The 17,037-nt window shown below is 41.2% G+C and overlaps 1 protein-coding gene and 1 long non-coding RNA gene across 2 annotated transcripts; one reads left to right on the forward strand and one right to left on the reverse strand.

The window, feature by feature from the left end:
• The first annotated feature begins 3,065 nt into the window (after nt 1-3,065).
• Nucleotides 3,066-6,626, forward strand: LOC134616670 (uncharacterized). The gene is made up of 2 exons (XR_010091473.1): nt 3,066-3,177; nt 5,155-6,626. It is a non-coding gene; the product is annotated as an uncharacterized LOC134616670 (long non-coding RNA).
• LOC134616669 (phosphatidylinositol 3-kinase regulatory subunit gamma-like) lies at nt 5,400-11,329 on the reverse strand. The gene is made up of 10 exons (XM_063461609.1): nt 10,992-11,329; nt 8,995-9,106; nt 8,764-8,862; nt 8,463-8,643; nt 8,245-8,361; nt 7,987-8,129; nt 7,699-7,875; nt 7,539-7,613; nt 7,241-7,411; nt 5,400-7,134 (listed from the first exon to the last, which is right to left on the reverse strand). Exons 1-10 carry the CDS (start codon nt 11,044-11,046, stop codon nt 6,858-6,860), a joined length of 1,407 nt encoding a protein of 468 aa, XP_063317679.1. The 5' UTR covers nt 11,047-11,329; the 3' UTR covers nt 5,400-6,857.
• Nucleotides 11,330-17,037: the final 5,708 nt, after the last annotated feature.

Consider the following 17,037-nt stretch of genomic DNA (forward strand, 5'->3'; position numbering starts at 1 on the left):
TAAAAAAGCGAAAAAACCCCTGTAACGATCACTGGGCTTACACACCTGAAATACAAGTCTCATAACACCCGTCACTCAACTAGTATTTCCAGCTCTTTCAACACCCTGTGATGCACAAGAGAGTATGTCGTGGCTGCAGCCAATTAAAAAGTCTAAAGTGCCAGCCTAGCCAGCTTTTGAGATCCACCCTCGGCTTGCTGGAGTTCCCTCCCGTTGCCCTGCGCTTTTAAATTTCCAGTAGGTCAGGGTTCCCTATAGGGCCTCCACAGTAACCATTACCTTAGCTCAACAATTAGCTTATTAGACACAACTTAAATTGGCTCTGAGTAAACCAATAAGACAAAGCTAAAACGTGAAACTGAAGAAGCTTAGAAAACAACAGCTCCATGTAACTTTAATTCTCTCCTCAAGTCTCTTTATCGTGCTATGACTTGTGAGGGATTTGTATATCCTAACTTAAAGTGGCTCTTTAAAAGTTCTTTGTCCGGTGTTGAAATACTTAATTGTCATTAAAGGTCATTTTCCTTGCCCGATTATTATTATTGTTATTTTTCTTTTACCGTGTAACGTATTTATCCCAGTCAAATACTGATCAAATAGTGTTCCATTTATCAGATAGGGCTCTTTGTCATCCTTCAGTGAGCTCTTTCTCCCTCTGTCACTTTCCACTCGGTGTGTTAGTCACATTATTTCATTTTTAGCAGTCGTGAGGTGATCTGTGCTACTTTGCAATTCAAGAGCCTCATTAGCGTTTCATTGACGTGTGACAGCAGCCTCCAACACAGATGGTACATGTTACATACATGCTCCCTGCACACTCAACATGCCCATCAGACATTCATAGAAAATCCAGACTGAAGTTTAGACTCTTATATAAAATAATAATCATGAAAATGAATTGTGTGTGCGTGTGTGTGTGTGTGTGCGTGCGTGCGTGTGTGTGTGACAGAGGTGTATTTGTCACATGAAAGTGTGCCTTTTGTTCTCCATGCTGCTGCCTGGGGAGGTGTCTCTTGTAAAACAGGTTTTAAGGTTTAAGGTGAGGAACTAAAATGAACTTGAATATGATGACATACTTCCTCTGGTTGAAAACTCTTACAGTGTGTGAAAATGCTCTTCTTTTTAAGTCCCCCTTTTTTCCCCCGCTCCTCTAAAAGGCCAGAGTTTTTTGCTTGTCATCATTGTTTTCTCTGGTCATCCTGTCTCTCCGCTGCGGTGACTGCACCCAGAATTTCCCCATGTCGTGGGAGACAAAGTAAATAGTGCGAGGGTCATCCTATGGAAAGTGCTCACCATAATTGCCATTCCACTTTAAGTGCAGTGTGTCTGACTTTTTTTTCCCATCAGGGGCTCTATCCTTTTTTTTCTTTTACCAAGAAAGAAAAACATTATGAAATGAAACTGACAGATTAAAGCTTCATATAGGAGTAAGGGGCTTCAGATTAAAAGCTTACCCGATAACACAAAACAAGTGATTTCCCTATGATGATGGGAGTATCTGTGTGATATTCTTCTAACTTGTAGCTGATACTTAATAGTGAACTTTCCTTCTTGCTGCAGTCTTTGTGTGTAACTCCTTCTTTCCTTTACCATCATCATCATCATTATCATCATCATGGTGTGCATACAGCCTTGTGTTTTCAGACCAAGCAGTGTCTGTCAGTCTTGTGCCACTTTAGTTTTCTGGCCACGTGCCTTGCTGCTGCTTCTTGTTTTCTTCTTTTTTAATCTATTTGAGAGCTGAAGTACCACAATGAGATTGTCCAGCTTTAGAAACGATGGGATGCTTCATTTAATAGGTGATTCCCCCACCCCCACCCCCACCCGAATCACCTTCCCTTAAGAAATAGCACAACATAATATTGCATGAAGTAGGAGGAAGGAAAATCACCCCAACTGTCGCTGAGGGCGTCCTGCTCTACCTGTTTTAAAACTGGAGAGATCGCCCATCCCTGGTCTAAGGCGGTATCTGAAAATCTGATTTGGCTGTGGTTCTGGATCTCGATGGTTTGTCAACAAACAGCATTGTGTCTGATTGTGTCTCATCCCTGTGTCTGAGCTGGATCAGTGTCCCTTCTTGTTTCGGTGCGATCCGAGTCTCTTTGTTCAAATCAAAGCTACCAGAGGTCACTCAGTTATAGCAAAATATATGCCAATAATAACTCGTTATTTTAGATCAAATTGTATCCAGGACTAATGCTATTTCCAACTGAGCACATCCAATCATTAAAGTTTGATTTCAGTTTCTAAAAGTCACCTTCAAATACAGGTTAACTTATACAATAACTGCATCTTTTCCCAAACTGATTAGGTTAGTGTGATTTTTGTTTACATTTTGCTTGAGGACACATACCAGTAGCCCACAGCAAGAAATCTCGACCGATCTGGGTCACTGGGAGAACATATGGCTTAACAATCTAATCCAGAAATTACTGACCTTAATATTGTGATGAATATGTACAGCACCGAGTATAGCATTGCACATGTATACATTTGGATTTGCTTTAAGTATAGTAAGAATATGGGGCTTTTGTCCTTAGACGGACCGAGACACTGGAGGAAAAAGTACTGAAAGAGGGGGAAAACAAAAAAGGGGACAAACTCACAACATCATTTTCACTCAGAAACTTTGATGTGCATCATTGACCATAATTTGCCCAGGCTCAAACAATTTTCTTTTCCATGACTTCAACAGCTCAGTGGGGGTCGGGAATCCAACCTGTTAACTTTCTTCCTGAGATATACGTGTGTGTACAGACACATACACAGCATAGTGACATCTAAGCTGTTATTTGTGGCGGTATCAAAGGAAATGTGTCTGTGTGGTGTTTAATGGTTCAGTCTGTTGCCTACATGCTTGTTGGCAGGCAACAGGATCTCCTGCCTTCAGCCTATAAGCCAGCTATATTGTGAGCTTGTAAAAAAAAAACAGAGAGGGGGAAAAAATCCCTCTTATCGATTCTGCTTCCAACATAGCAACTGACTGCTGATTGGCTAACCTGCGGCATGGTCTCGGACTGCCATTGGCTGCTCGCGTAGCGTGAAACCGTGGAATCGGACGGAGACAGAGGAGAGGAGAGACGCGATTGGCTGCTGCAAACTGAAAGCGAAAACCTCTTTTTTCTGAAAGCCTGCAAGACAGTTGATGGTGTGTGTGTTTTAGGCGTGACTCCAAAGGTAATTCGTTCTGCTACCCCCCCTCTACTCCAGTCGGGACTTATTTAAATTGAGAACTAGTAAGCGAGTTGTAGCACTGAGGTGTGCTGACAAGAAAAAAAAGTGGAGGGAGAGGGCCTCTGAGGAAAAATATGTAGGGGGGGCTGGGTTTTTACATACGTTCAACTCTTATAGCTGGAAGCCAGGCGAAAGTAGATGTTAGCAGTGATAGCCAAACTGCTATAAAAGCTAATAGTTTTGGGGTCATAGCCATGTGGCAGTGTACTTTATGTGCAAAGAAAATGTAGAAAAGGCCCAGCTTGACCTTTCAAGCCTTCATTTTAATAACCAGGAGTGAGAGAAATAGGCCCTGCACTTTCTCCGCTCTCCTTCCTGCCCCACATATTTTTCTTCCCACCCTCTCCCTGTCTTTGGGACACTCAAGCAGCCGCCTGAGGGTGACTCATTGGTACACTCTGTCCTATCCAGAGCCCTCGAATGGTAAGAGTACGGAAGTGCTTAGCGGCCACTTGGAATATATGTGAATATAGAGAGGCAGCGCTACAAAGACCAGAGCACTGCAAAGCCTAATGTTCGGGTTATGACAAAAGTAAGAAGCGGGGAAAGCTTTAAAAGCCCAGTCTTCAGGCTAAATCTTTATTTAGGTAAATGCATCAGCAGATGAGGTGTAGTTTTTATCACCCAGCTCAAGTTATTGGAGCTTAATTAGCTGCTGATGTAAAAGTGTGACAAGTGTCACTTGAATTTGTGCAATCAATATATACTAATTCCACAATACAGGATTAATATGATAACATAGATAATACAATCAAATGCAATTATTTAGGTATTTAAAATAGTTTCTCATTTATGTTATGCAATTGTTATTTTATAACATTAGGTAATTCCCACCGTGAATACATTTGTTGAAAGCGCCTTGAGGTGACTGCCGTTATGATTTGGCACTATATAAATAAAAATAAATTGATTTGTTATATTTAGGTAATATTTCACTTGGCCAACCCTGCAAAAGTCAAGTTTTGAAGCTTGATTTCATATTGCTGGATGAAATAACATTAAGATAAAGTCATTTGCAATTACTCAACAATTGTTCTTGGTTGCTAATATGAGTTTGGTGATTTAATCTAACATCAGTTAACCTATCCAAAATCTACCAATTTGTTGGTGAATAATCCACGAATATGTTCTGTTGCATACAGTCTTGTTCTTTAAACAACTTAAATTTTGAAAATGCAATTCAAACTTCTGTGCTGCTATATCTCTATGCCACAGCTATGTTGCTAAATTTCAGGAATGGTTGCGAGGCTCCATGATCTGCAATTGGTGAAAAAAAACAAACATTGGAGTGAATGAGACATGATGTGACTCTTACCATTCGAGGGCTGTGGTGCTATCTATCTAGCTACACTGCGTCTGGTGAGTCCTAGCCAGGCTTGCATGCTGCCTGTCCACCCACTCTCCATGCTGACACAGGTAAGAGGTAGTAATCCGTGGCCTGGAACTCTCCCCCAGTACATCCCTGCCCTCTGCACCTCATTAATCCTTACCTAACACAGACCTTCTGTGATGGTTGAAAGAGGCCACCTGTTGCTGTGGTCACACAGGTGGCCAGTGGTGGTGTCATCCAGGGTCAACGTTATCATCATACACCCCAGTGGAAATACATGTGTTTTTCTGAGGATTTTGCACTGGTGAAATTAGCAAATTCAGTGTAATTGTCAGACAGGAGTGATGCCGACTGTGTGATAAACCTAGAAGGAAAAAAACCCAAGCTGCTCTCAAGTACCAAATGTTAATTTGCTTTTCTTTTTCCTTTACAGAAGGATCAAAAATTTGAAAATGCAAGTGTGAGCCATGCAAAGCATGTTCCTAAAATTTTTTTGGAGTGACTCAACGGCAGTCAGACTGAGTACGGAAGAGCCTGCGCACATCCTGCTATTGTCTTTATCGCTTCCTTTCTCTCCCATCTGTCTGCAGCGTGTCCTCCAGTGCCCTCGCTGTCTCCCACCTCTGCAAACTCAAAGATAAGCTCATTGGACTACCATGGCTTCAGTGAAGATGGTAAACCCAACGTAAGTTAGTGTTAAGCATCATTTCTGGTCACTGGAACTTTAACAGCACTTAGAAAAATAACAAAGCTGCCTTCAACCTTTTTATGATTAATGTGAATAATAATAATTTTTAAAAAGTGTTTCTTGAACACTGTTAGCAACAGACTTGAATTAGTTGACAAAACCATCATCAGTTTATTGTCTTTCAGCAAGAAAAAGGTCAGGATCTCACATTGCTTAGCGTCACCTGAGGAATTTCCTCAGTTCCCCAGTGGAGTTTGATTATTTTAAGAGGCTTAAACAACCTACTTCCATAAAGCAACCTTTAGAAATACATTTTTTTTTTAAATTTTTTTTTTTAAATTGTGTCTCTGTACAGAGCGTCTATTGTCCTCAAACTCGAAAAATGTGCCAAGTTCAACATGGATTCCTTTCCTCTTAAGCTATGTAGGCTGCATGTCATGGAAAAAACATTCATAGCTCAAGCAATGCCACAGTTCAAGTAATGGAGGCAGGATACTTCCGGACCTCTGGCAGTTCACACAAACATTGGAGGCCACATCATACCAGCGCCACTAAAGAGTGCATTTTTGTGGCAAATGTCAACCTCTTGCAACAGCAATACCTTCACCACCACCACCACCGTCATCATACATTGCAACAATAGAAATACTGTTGGATTGCACTTTCTTCAAGCTTTCATCTTGTGGCATGTTTATAGAAAAAATATATATAGAATACAAAAAGCTTATACTTCTTTGAGTAACAGAATATAACATACAGTACTTCAGATTATGTTTTGATCAGCACATCAGCAGGTGTACATAAACTGCCCTACCCTTGCCCAAATGCAATTACTGGACTAAACAGGGATGTTGTTCTGCTCAATATTTAGTGTTTTGGTCAATGGGTATATGCTCTTACTATGGTATTCTACAGGATGTTAATGCTACATAATTATCCACTGTATATGAATGTCAGTTTATTAAAAAACAAAAAAAAAACAAAAAAAAAAAAAAAGGGGGGGGGGGGGGGGGAGGGGGTGGAAATAACCAAGATGCACCGCAACATTTCACAAATTCATGTGGCATTTTACCCAAAAAAGTACTTGGCCCTCCAAACCACCTGGATGAAACTGCATGTTTACGCCATTCCCCCACCCCACCCCCACAAAAGCACTTTGTAGTAATAATCCAATATACATCTCCAACACATGGGTCAAATTTTAAAAACTGAACAGTTTTAACTCGAAACATCTCTAGCAATGTGAATTCCTGGCTTAAAAAAAAGAAAAAGTGCAGCACCTGACGTCAGTGAGTAAATCTCAGGTGGTCAGCATCCCTACCCAAAAGGTGTGTGTTAAACAAATGGCAATAAATGAAGTACAAAAAAAATAAAGTCTGAAAGCTTAAAACAGTCTCTTTGAAGAAATTAAAAAAAAAAAAAAAAAAAAAAAAAAATTTCAAGCTGACATTCAAGTTGCGGTCCCACTTCTGTGAAATCCCATTCATAAAACCGATGGAATCACTGTAGTGCAAAAAAAAAAAAAAAAAAAAAAAATTTTTTTATACAATGCACCCTGATGCAGTCTCTCGCAGTAAACATGTCCTTTTGTCTGTCCCCACTGGATTACATCTCCGGAGCGGCAGGGGCCAGCCCCGACGTGTGTTTTGGAGTCTGTATCAGTTTGTGTTGTTCCTCTGCGTGCTGTGAAGGTGTGGCTGCAGCTTTGGCGTGCACCGGATGTGACAGCCGCACATCCAGAGCGTCATTGTGTTGCACTAATGAGTGCAGGCGATAGTGCAGGACAAGGTCTTTCAGTGAACAGTGGACGTCATAGGGCTCGGCAAAGCCGTATCCGTGCGGTGTGCTGTAGATCATGCAATGCTTGACTTCTTCGTTTACGCTTTAACGGAGAGAAGGACATCTGTAAGTGTCATGTGATCAAATCAAGAGCAACAAGCATCTCAAACAGATTCTTTTTTTTTTTTTTGCCAAAATGTTGGACTTACACAACGGAGCAGGCATAACATCCCTGTTTGCTGCTCTCGCGGATCAGAAATGTTCCAGGGACTTTGCCTTGAAGCATCTCCTCTGCCTGCGTCCGACTCAGTTCACCAACAAACCAGCTCGTCTCATCCTGATGTGGCAAATTCTTCTCATCTCCCTTTAGCACATACGTACTGAAAGAAAGAGGGTGGTTGTCATGTCTCTTTCAATTCTGTCTTCCATTAACAAGTTATATTTATTAATTAAAATTATTTAATGTTTTCAAATTAAAATAAATAAAAAGAATGTGTTGAAACTTACTCATCAAGGCTGTCGTTATGTACCCCCAGCCAATCATTTATGCGTTTCTGCCGTACGCCTTTGTGATTAAGCCAGCTGCAAGGAGAAGAAAAATTACACATTATAATCCCTAATGATTGTTACCACAAATGCCACAAAACAATATTCTGATGCCACTTACTTGAGGTACTGGTCTCTCATGATGCGTAGCTGGATGAGGTCTGGCCGCAGGTTGTTAATCTTCCTGTCCGTCTCTCTGTAATCCTCCACCTGCGTCCTCAAGTCTTCCTCTAAATGAATTTTGCTGTCATAGATCTCTGCGAGACGGCACTTCAGCTTCTCGTAGTGTATCAGAAAGCTGATGAGGGAAAGGACAGGTCACAGGTGTGAGCAGAGTTTAGGGGTTTATGTGCAAAATGCACCCACATTTTAAGAGCCCCCCCCCCCCGGCCACTGTGGAATGAAGTACCTCTCCAAATCTTTGTCAATTCCCTCCAAATGGCTGCTTCTCTCAAACTCCTCTCCGTAGCGCTCCTGCTCACGACACTGCTCCTCAAAGATCATCATAGTCTCATTAAAAGCCTCTATTGCCGTGCGCTTCATCTGGATCTCCTGTGTCATACAGAGTATATCCATTCAGAAAAGACTCAGGCATTTGTTAAAAGTAAATCAGACCCTTTAGAAAATATATATATATATTTTTTTTAAATTAAAGGGTGCATTTAACCTGTGAGGTCTTTGTGAAGGCTTCGTAGAGACGATCAAACTCCTTTGATTTCTCTTGGTACTGACTGTGGACCTCCTTGAGCTTTCTTCCAGTCACATCCACACTGTCCTCTTTCACCTAAACGCAGAAATTTCATTTGCTTAGACAACGTGTATCCTTGTGTTTATAAAGTTAAAAAAATAAAATTAAAAAAAATAAATTTGTATTTACTCACGAACCTGCTGGAAACGGGACACAGGATGGGTAAGCATCAGATCCAGTGAGGCATTATATTCCACCAACGGATGGTGCTGATAGTACCAAATGAGCTCCACCACCGACGTGAATGTGAGAGGGTCTGAGAAGCCATACTTCCCGTCACGGTGGTAAATCTTGATCAGCTTGTTGTGCCCGTCTTTTCTAAAAATTTGAGTAGAGAAAAAAATTAGATCAGTGCAAAATATAATTTAATCCTCACCGTTAATATTTTCTTTTAGCGCTGCGCTTGGAATCACTGTGCTCCTTTTCTCTTCAGCTTACCTTAATGTCAGTGTAAAGTCTCCCTGCAGCTTTGTGGATGCATCGCGCACCAGAAAGGAGCCATCAGGTGTGTCTCGGAGCTTCTCGTTTACCTCCTCCCTGTGGGAAGAGTCAGTTAATGCTTAACGGAATTCAACGTGCCAATATGTTTAACAATCAAAACATCACATGAGATCTTTGTAGAAAGGATGGGATATTTGCTGAAGGACTGCGGATGTTCTCATCCTTTACCTTGTTATGTCACCCCAGTACCATTCGGCGTCCTGTAGCGAATGCGCAGGAGGCGAAAGGCAGTTGTTGTTCATGGTGGAAGATGGTGGCTTTGTTGACCTGGGAGGGAGAGCTGCATGCGAAAGACAAAACGAGGATGGAATGAAATGCAAATTTTTCCCTCTTATCTTAGAGATTTTAACACAATCTGCCACAAGATCTACTTAAGCAGTTACTGTAAACACGACCCCTTCAATATTATGACCCCCTCCCCATCCATCCAGCCAGCAAATATGAGGCACACACAGTTTGTAACACCCTTGCTTGATGAAGCCTGTCAAGATCTGAGAACATGCCCGGGCAAGTTTCCAAGTTGCCAAATCATTACCAAGATCTTCAGTGCTGTCATTACTAAAAATAGAAATGTAGCTTATGAGTTAATAACTATTAATTTTTTAAAATTAATTATTCCAAATACTTTAATCATAAAAACCATTATACACTAACCAGTATCCAACTCTTGTGAAATAAATTAAAGTCCATTCTCTAAAGTTTGCCTCTGGCACTGTCCTGAATTGCATGACTGGCATTTAATAGGCTATAAATTATATTTTGAGTCTTTTGGACCACCCTTTTCATTTTATAACCATTGCGAGCTTAGAGATCATAAGTTTTCCATCAACCCTGAAGGAAGGAAGAGGGAGGGGAGGGGAGGGGGGGGCTGGGATCCGTGACTCTGGCTTGAAGACTAAGCGTTTTCCTTAAAAATGAAAAACGAGGGGAAACCGCATCAAGAGGAGTGAAGGGCGATATATTTCACTGCAGGACAAAAGTGCCTTTCACGAGGCAGTTAGGGAGAATACAAGAGCACCCTCACACAGGGGAAAGTGTGGCTTTCTCCCACCATCCGCTCACCTTTATCCCCCCCTCCCTGACCTCAAAAATAAACAAAAGACAGGTGCAGCAGTTCAGTGAAACGCTGCGGCTCCTGAACTCTGCAAAAAAAAATTAAGTCTGCACACCTTTTCCCCCTCCTCCTCTTCCTCCCACGGAGTCCTGCCAAAAAACACTCCACCGGCTTCCAAACGCCACATGCTTGCACTAGTACATGCACTAGCAATGCATGCAAGAAATTATAAAAAAAAAAAAAAAGATGCCAAATTAAAAGTCTGAAACGCACACAACACACATACTGGCTGACCCACTGTCTTAATTTATGTTGTGCTTCCTACACCCTGTATTGTCGTCACAGTTTTTCAGAAGCTCTCCTAAACCTCTCCTGCAAGCACTTAATTAACTGTAGCCCACTTAGTATAGCTATTCGTAAATTAAATAAGTGTATGAAGGCTAAGGACTCTGACGCAGTTTTTTTATTATTAATTAGCCAAAGTCAATTAACATAACTCAAATAGGCTACAGCACATTAGCTAAACGTTTTCGGCGCAGTAATAACGCAAAAGCAAACAGGCTACAAAATAAGCTGCGGGCGAGTTTGTCGGAGCTAAGTCATAAGACGAGCTGCCTGTAGCCTACTTTCTGAGCTAGCGAGCAAATTAACCACGGCTGGCTGCAGTGGAGAACAAAGCGGTCGTTCATTAACGCACCCGCGACTATATTCTCTATAAAATGCACTCTTTCCTCTGCCGCACACGTTTGGGTACGTGTCGTTTAGGTTTAGTGGGACGACGTAAAGCCGCCGTGCATCCCTGTCAAAGTTTGCCATATGTGCCGAGACAAAAGAAAAGAGGCAAGCCACTGCGCCTGGTTCTCCGAAAGGTATTACGTAATTGCCAAGTGAATTGCGCTATGCATGCCTGGGCAATGCCACTGGGAGAGCGCAGCACTGAGGACCTGACCATTGCAACGCTTTGCCGACACCTGCACAGCATTTTCTCAGATGTCAGCTTTACTAACAGATATTAACCGATAAGAAAAAAAGAAGAAGAAAGCGGGGCATTGATAAAACGCTCCCCGACCCCCCGCAGATCAGATAATGGCTGGTTTTAACCCTAACTTACCTGGAGGTGCTTGGTCCATTTCGATGTAGAATAAACCTTCGGGAGGATAAATCATTCCTGTTTCACTAGAGTAGTCCAGGTTGCCGCTGTTGTCTTCGCAAGTCTGAGCAAAAAAAATAATAATTTTCTTTTAACCTAATTTAAGCTAGGCTACTTAAGAGTATTCGCAGACGCCACGTCCTACATTCACGTGAATAAAAAGATAACTCCTTGGATTCCGCGTCCATAAGCATCCCACAGTCAAAAATTTAGTGTTCTGAAATCGCCTTTCTAAACAGAGACCATTTTCAGACATAATAGATTGTCAGTCCGTGCCTTCTCACTGTGTGGCGGCGCTCTAGTTCATCTGGGAAGTGGAGCGACTTTAAAGGGCTGTTCGTAACATCATCTTGGTACAGTCCAAGCTGCTACCACAGTAGGGGTGTTCTTTTTCTTGTTGGGATCCCGTGTCGTGTACAAAAAGGAGCTATTGAAATGTATCCTACGTAATTATTTAAAAGTAAGCGTTTTAAATGAAAATGAACATATATGCAGTTAAATAAGTAAATTGTGTAAGCAGATATATGGCGTTTTCCACATAACATCCACGAACCCCTAAAAGTGTAATAGTACATTCCAGACCGTTTCATTCAGTTCCCCTCAAGCTTTGCCCTAACAGCTGAAAAGTCCTTTGCTGTACATGAATGGATTTTTTTTTAAGTTAAAATTACGAAGTTAAAATATTTAACGTGTGTCTTTTAAGCAATCAAGAATTAGAGCAGTTTCAGCCATTATGGTTGCTCCAGTTTATTGATAAGTGAACACGTTCTAAGAAAACAATGTCCTGTTACAGGTTTTAGCATAATTAAACGTGGTTGGCTAAAACACCTTTTGTAGTTTCCTAGTTGGCAAGTAAGTATTATATTCTTGTTGAGCTTGCCAGACACGTTCAGCAACAGTAAATGGCATCTTGGCTGACACCGCTCATAATTACTGCTGCTGTGAGATCATCCAGTTAAAGATAGCAGGTGTGTAACCACCTGTACACTTTAGGTCTGAAAGAAGTGGTTATTTTACAGTGACACATTTTGCTATTTCTTGCCTCATATGCTAAAAATGGCCAGAGTATTAACAGTACTGTCCTCTTATGTGTTCGGAGTGGATGAATACACACATTGTAGTTTGCTCATGACACAGAATGACATTGTGCTGTAAATTTAAACAGCCATGGCCTCTTCCACCAGTTGAACTTAGTGGCTACAGAGAGAGAGAGAGAGTGAAACAAGGCCCGCTTGGTCAGAGGTCTGCCTCTGTTGGTGTCCAGGCGTTTATTGCCGCTCCCCTTTTGACCCAAGCTTAGAAAGTCAGGGGAGGTAATTGCCTCCAGCATTCCTTTTTCCCATCAGTAAGTTGATTCTTTCCTGTATCCAGTCCGTACCCAAGAAACATTGAACTAGCTGCCATGATCAACCTTGTTAAGACAACAAAAAGCACAATTATAGGTGGATGTGGGTCATTTAAGCAAACACAAATTGAGATTATTAACTTGTATAATAAAATTCACATTAGTCTGTAATTTGCTTGTTGCACTGAATCTGAGTTTAACTTTCTGATTGATGGCTGTGGGATGTTGGCATGTTTCTCAGGCCTTACATCCACCGTACAGCAGCTATGTAACTGGGTGCTCACACGTGTCTGAGTGTTTGTGTGCTCCCGGTGCCCCCCTACTTGAAGAAGCCTTGAAGTTTGTCATGGCGTACCACTCGGCTGCTTCCCCTTCCCCCCCACTCCCAATGCCACAGTGTCAGAAGAGCACAGAATTTGCCCCCTTTAACTTCAGGGTCTGACCTCTGTGACACATTTCACAGCCACCACCCTCCTGAAACAGAAGACAGCTGGGGCTCTAGATATGTTAGCAGGGGGACAGTGGGTCTCTGGGCTCTGTGTTGCGGATGTTTTGCTTTTTGATCAGCATTAGTAAAAGTTGAACTAATTAGGTTATGCTGTGTGTTCCCTGTGCGTCAGTCGCATTCGTTGTGTGTACGTGTAGTGATCAGGGAGAGGGAGGGCTGTCCTGTGGGATAAACCTTTAGGCTCTGCACCCCAGATCCAGGCAGTCCTGATGGGATCAGTGAAGACTAATCGGAAGATTAACAGGATAGGCTGATACTGCAAGCCTGCCAGCTGCCTGCTAGCTGATGTGACTCATCTTGATATCCACCACTGCAATATGCCACCAGATTGTGGTAGTGCTGGGAAACACTGTGCACGAGCTTTAAATTAATAGGCAGATGTTTCTCTGTGCAGAAAACAGCTCAAGTTTTATTTTGTTAGGTTTAAATTTTGACACTAATCTGACAAACAAGAGAAAGTCCATTTTAAGCAGTAAGGAAAGTAGGTGTCAGCTAAATTATAGTTTTTAATTTCTGACAGGAAAAGAAATGTAAATAAACTAGAGACAATTTTATAAATCGATCACACCAGCTGCAATGCCATCCAGATCCATATGCAGTCACCCCTACATTTATTACATGAGTACTTAGCACTAATGAGTTGGCCCACCAATAAATTCAAACGTGGCCCGGTACAAACTCTGTGTGATGTCCAGTTGTGCCCACGTGCGCAGGTTATTGACTAATTCAAAGCAACCCAGTGAAGTGTGATGTGTGCTCCCTAAACCAGAGAATTTCTAGTGATCTCTTGTGTCCTCTACACATGCAAAAAAGTGAGTGCAGGAAATGTCCCATGTGATTATCTTACATTTTTCACAGTTTATATGTAAAAGTGATCACAGACTCACAAGGTGAAAACAACATATATTTTATTGCAGCTGTTAACTGGAACCCAGGAGATTGGGAAATATGATTGGTTTGGTCTCATAGAGATTATTAGATCAGTGTGATTATGGTGCGCTATATGTTAACTCTAGGGAAATTATGAAATGAGTGTTAATCCTCATATTTAAGAGTGTTAAGTGTTTACATGATAGTCCTCCTGCTGGTATTCACTCAGCCACAATAAGTCAAACAAGCAATACTGGACTTAGTGGAATAATCTCGTGTTGTTTTAGAATAATGATTGTTTAGACTTTGTTAAGGAACGTTATTAATCAGATGTTTTTTTATATTCCTCTATAGTGCAGTGTGGGCTGACACAGTATGGAGAAATCATTTCTTAGTTTAGTTCACCAGTGTCAGTATCTGTGTCATGGTCTTGCACTGTAGCCCTGAGCAAACTGCACTTCTCTTAAACCTTCTGTACTGTAGTGTGCTACTATTCACGGCCATTGAAGGGATGCATAATGGCCTTGGCAGGGCGTACGACATTCACCATGGAGAGACTGTGGGATTTCCCTGATCCGCAGCCAGAACCAGCACACAAAGCACGCAGCAGTCCTGCCAGAGGCAACTCAACTGTGGGCAGAGTGTAGGGCGGCTATGGTCTGGACCCCAGGACCCTGCCATTGAGGAAATGTAAGTGGGGACAGTGTCTGAACGGCTTGAGTTGGAACAGAAAAACCTTGGATGACCAAAACTATGAGCTTCAAATAGCTGGGCCCTGGGAAACATAGCTTGTTCTTTTAGGGAGGTCAAAGAGAAGCCAAAAAGAGGAAAAAAGAGGAAAAAAATAAAACCAATGTTTGATGGATGGAATGTTAAATTGGAGGCTACTGTTACTATAGACATCAGGAAAGCGGACATATCATTTTTCCAAATGCTCCAGTGCTGCCCCTCTCTTTCTCCGTCCTCTGAATTATCTCCTAGAGGTCATACCTACCTCTCATCATCTGTCACTCCATACCGTCAGAGCCTAATCTTATTAACCGAGGTGACAACTGAGGTCCTCGTGGCATGTCACCTCATAATATCTGCTAGTTCGGTGTCTTACTTATGCAGAAGATGACTATTCAGTGGTATCAGCAGCTTCTGTTTCTCTGAGCTGAGGCTTTCCCCAGCTCTGTGGTGAGCCAAATCAAGGCTGGAGATGAAACCCTAATGCCAAATGAATCCATGAGATGCTGTCATTTTTTGTCCTTCTGTCATATAAGTATAGGTATGGATCCATGTAGGTAATTGGACTGCAAATAACAAAACTTTGTTGCTGAATAAGATGATGATCACTTTTTTTTTCAAGTGTTTCAAATATCAGAAATACAGAAAAACAACCTTTAATGTACTTTTTGCTATTACTGTCAAGCTGAAAAATAATTGTAAAACAATGTTTAAAGTTAGACTTTCTGTGACTTATTCAGTTACCTATAATATTCTGTGAACAGTTTCCAATGTGAACAACACAATTCTTACGAATGTAACTTACTCCTCAGTGCCTCTATTCCACATCCAGTAATATTGTTTTTCAGATATGTTGGAAGTCAGATCTCAGAACTCCCGGGTGATATCACTCTTGAGTTAGTGCATTCCAGTAGTAAAGTAGGAAAAGCAAGAAAAAACAGGCCTTGTTTTGGTTCTGAGTTAGAGCCATTCATGTATCACTATCAAAAACACGGCTACACCACATTTATGGATAGAGCTTGGTCAGTTTAACTTTAAGTTTTACAGTTTTACTACTGTTTATGTTCACTGCCACCATTTTGGATTGTTAACTCTTGGTTGGTGGGGTTGCTCCCACTTTTTGAGTAGGAAATCCGAGTTGAGGAGGCACTCTATATTAACATTACAATTGAAAACTAGGAAATTTGGACTTCCAAGTTAATCTGTAATGGAATAATCAACAGTAAGCAACATTAGCTAAAGTTAGCTTAGCAATAGAGTCCAATAGTCACTAATAATGACATACATTTAGCGCCCAGTGAAACACAAAGTCCATATAAAGAAAAGCAACAGAAAAAGATGTTGGTTCAAATAGCAGTTTGCTTGAGGCAGCGCTGGCAAGGAATCAAGATATGGTTAGCCAGCAAGCTGCTATGTTAGTTAGCACTTTTCCCCAGAAATAGGACTAACATTACCTAGATTAAACCATGTGCAGTATAAAATGTGAATGTAGCTTCTGGGTCTGAAAAGCAAAGCTAACATGGAGGTGCTTAAACCTGCATTGCAAAAAGACCCATAGATGTTTATGGAAAACATACTGTGTCTTTCTTTTGGCTGATTACAGGCAAACCAGCTAGATGTTATCTAATGTAGCAAAATAATGTTAAGTGAAGTTTGGCTAATTTATAAATGACCAAGCTCATCATGCTGACTTTTAAAAAAATACTTTATCAGCTCATATTATATGTTGAACATTATATTGAAAAAGTATTTACTCCCTCCAACATTTGTTATTATTTTCCATGCAGGCCTCGCTGGCTTCGGTTAAGGTCAGAGTTCATGATTCAACAATAGGAAAGAGGACAAAAACAGCATCCATCAGAGTTTTGGAGTGGTCTAGTGAAAGCCAGGACTTAAATCAGATTGAGATGGTTTGGCATGACCTTAAAAAGTTTGTTTATGCTGGAAAGGCCTCCAATATGACTGAATTTTAAAAAAAATTCTGCAGAGAAGAGTGGGCCAAAATTCATTCACATGTGAATGTGAAAGACTCACTGCCAGTTGATTGACTGCTTGGTGGCAGTTCTTGCTGCCACAACCAGTTATTAGGGTTAGGCGATAATTACTTTTTTCGCACGGGGGCAAGTAGATTTGGTTATCTCTTTTCCCTTAAATAATGAAATCGTCATTTAAAAACTGCATTTTATATTTAGTTATTTATCTTTGTCTAATATTAGACATTCGTATTACTTTCATGATCTGAAACATGGAAGTGTGACTAATATGAAAAAAATAGGAACTCACAAAGGGGGAGAATAGTTTTTCAAAGCACTGTATAAACACAAGTTACAGCTAGCCTTTTCCCTTTTTGCAGTACTAGCCATGAAGCGTGCAAGGCCAGGCTGGATAGTGTACTACTTTGTCACGTACAAATCAACTTTGTAGTCTTTATAGTCATATCTGGTATGCAGTGTATATACAGTGGTCTCTCAGTAAGTCCAGTTCAATAAACAGAGTGTGATATAGATACACAACATAAACACAGTATTGCAGCATATGCAGGACAGTCCCATGGA

The sequence above is a fragment of the Pelmatolapia mariae genome, linkage group LG18 (genome assembly GCF_036321145.2).
Source record: "Pelmatolapia mariae isolate MD_Pm_ZW linkage group LG18, Pm_UMD_F_2, whole genome shotgun sequence".
Classification (NCBI taxonomy): domain Eukaryota; kingdom Metazoa; phylum Chordata; class Actinopteri; order Cichliformes; family Cichlidae; genus Pelmatolapia; species Pelmatolapia mariae.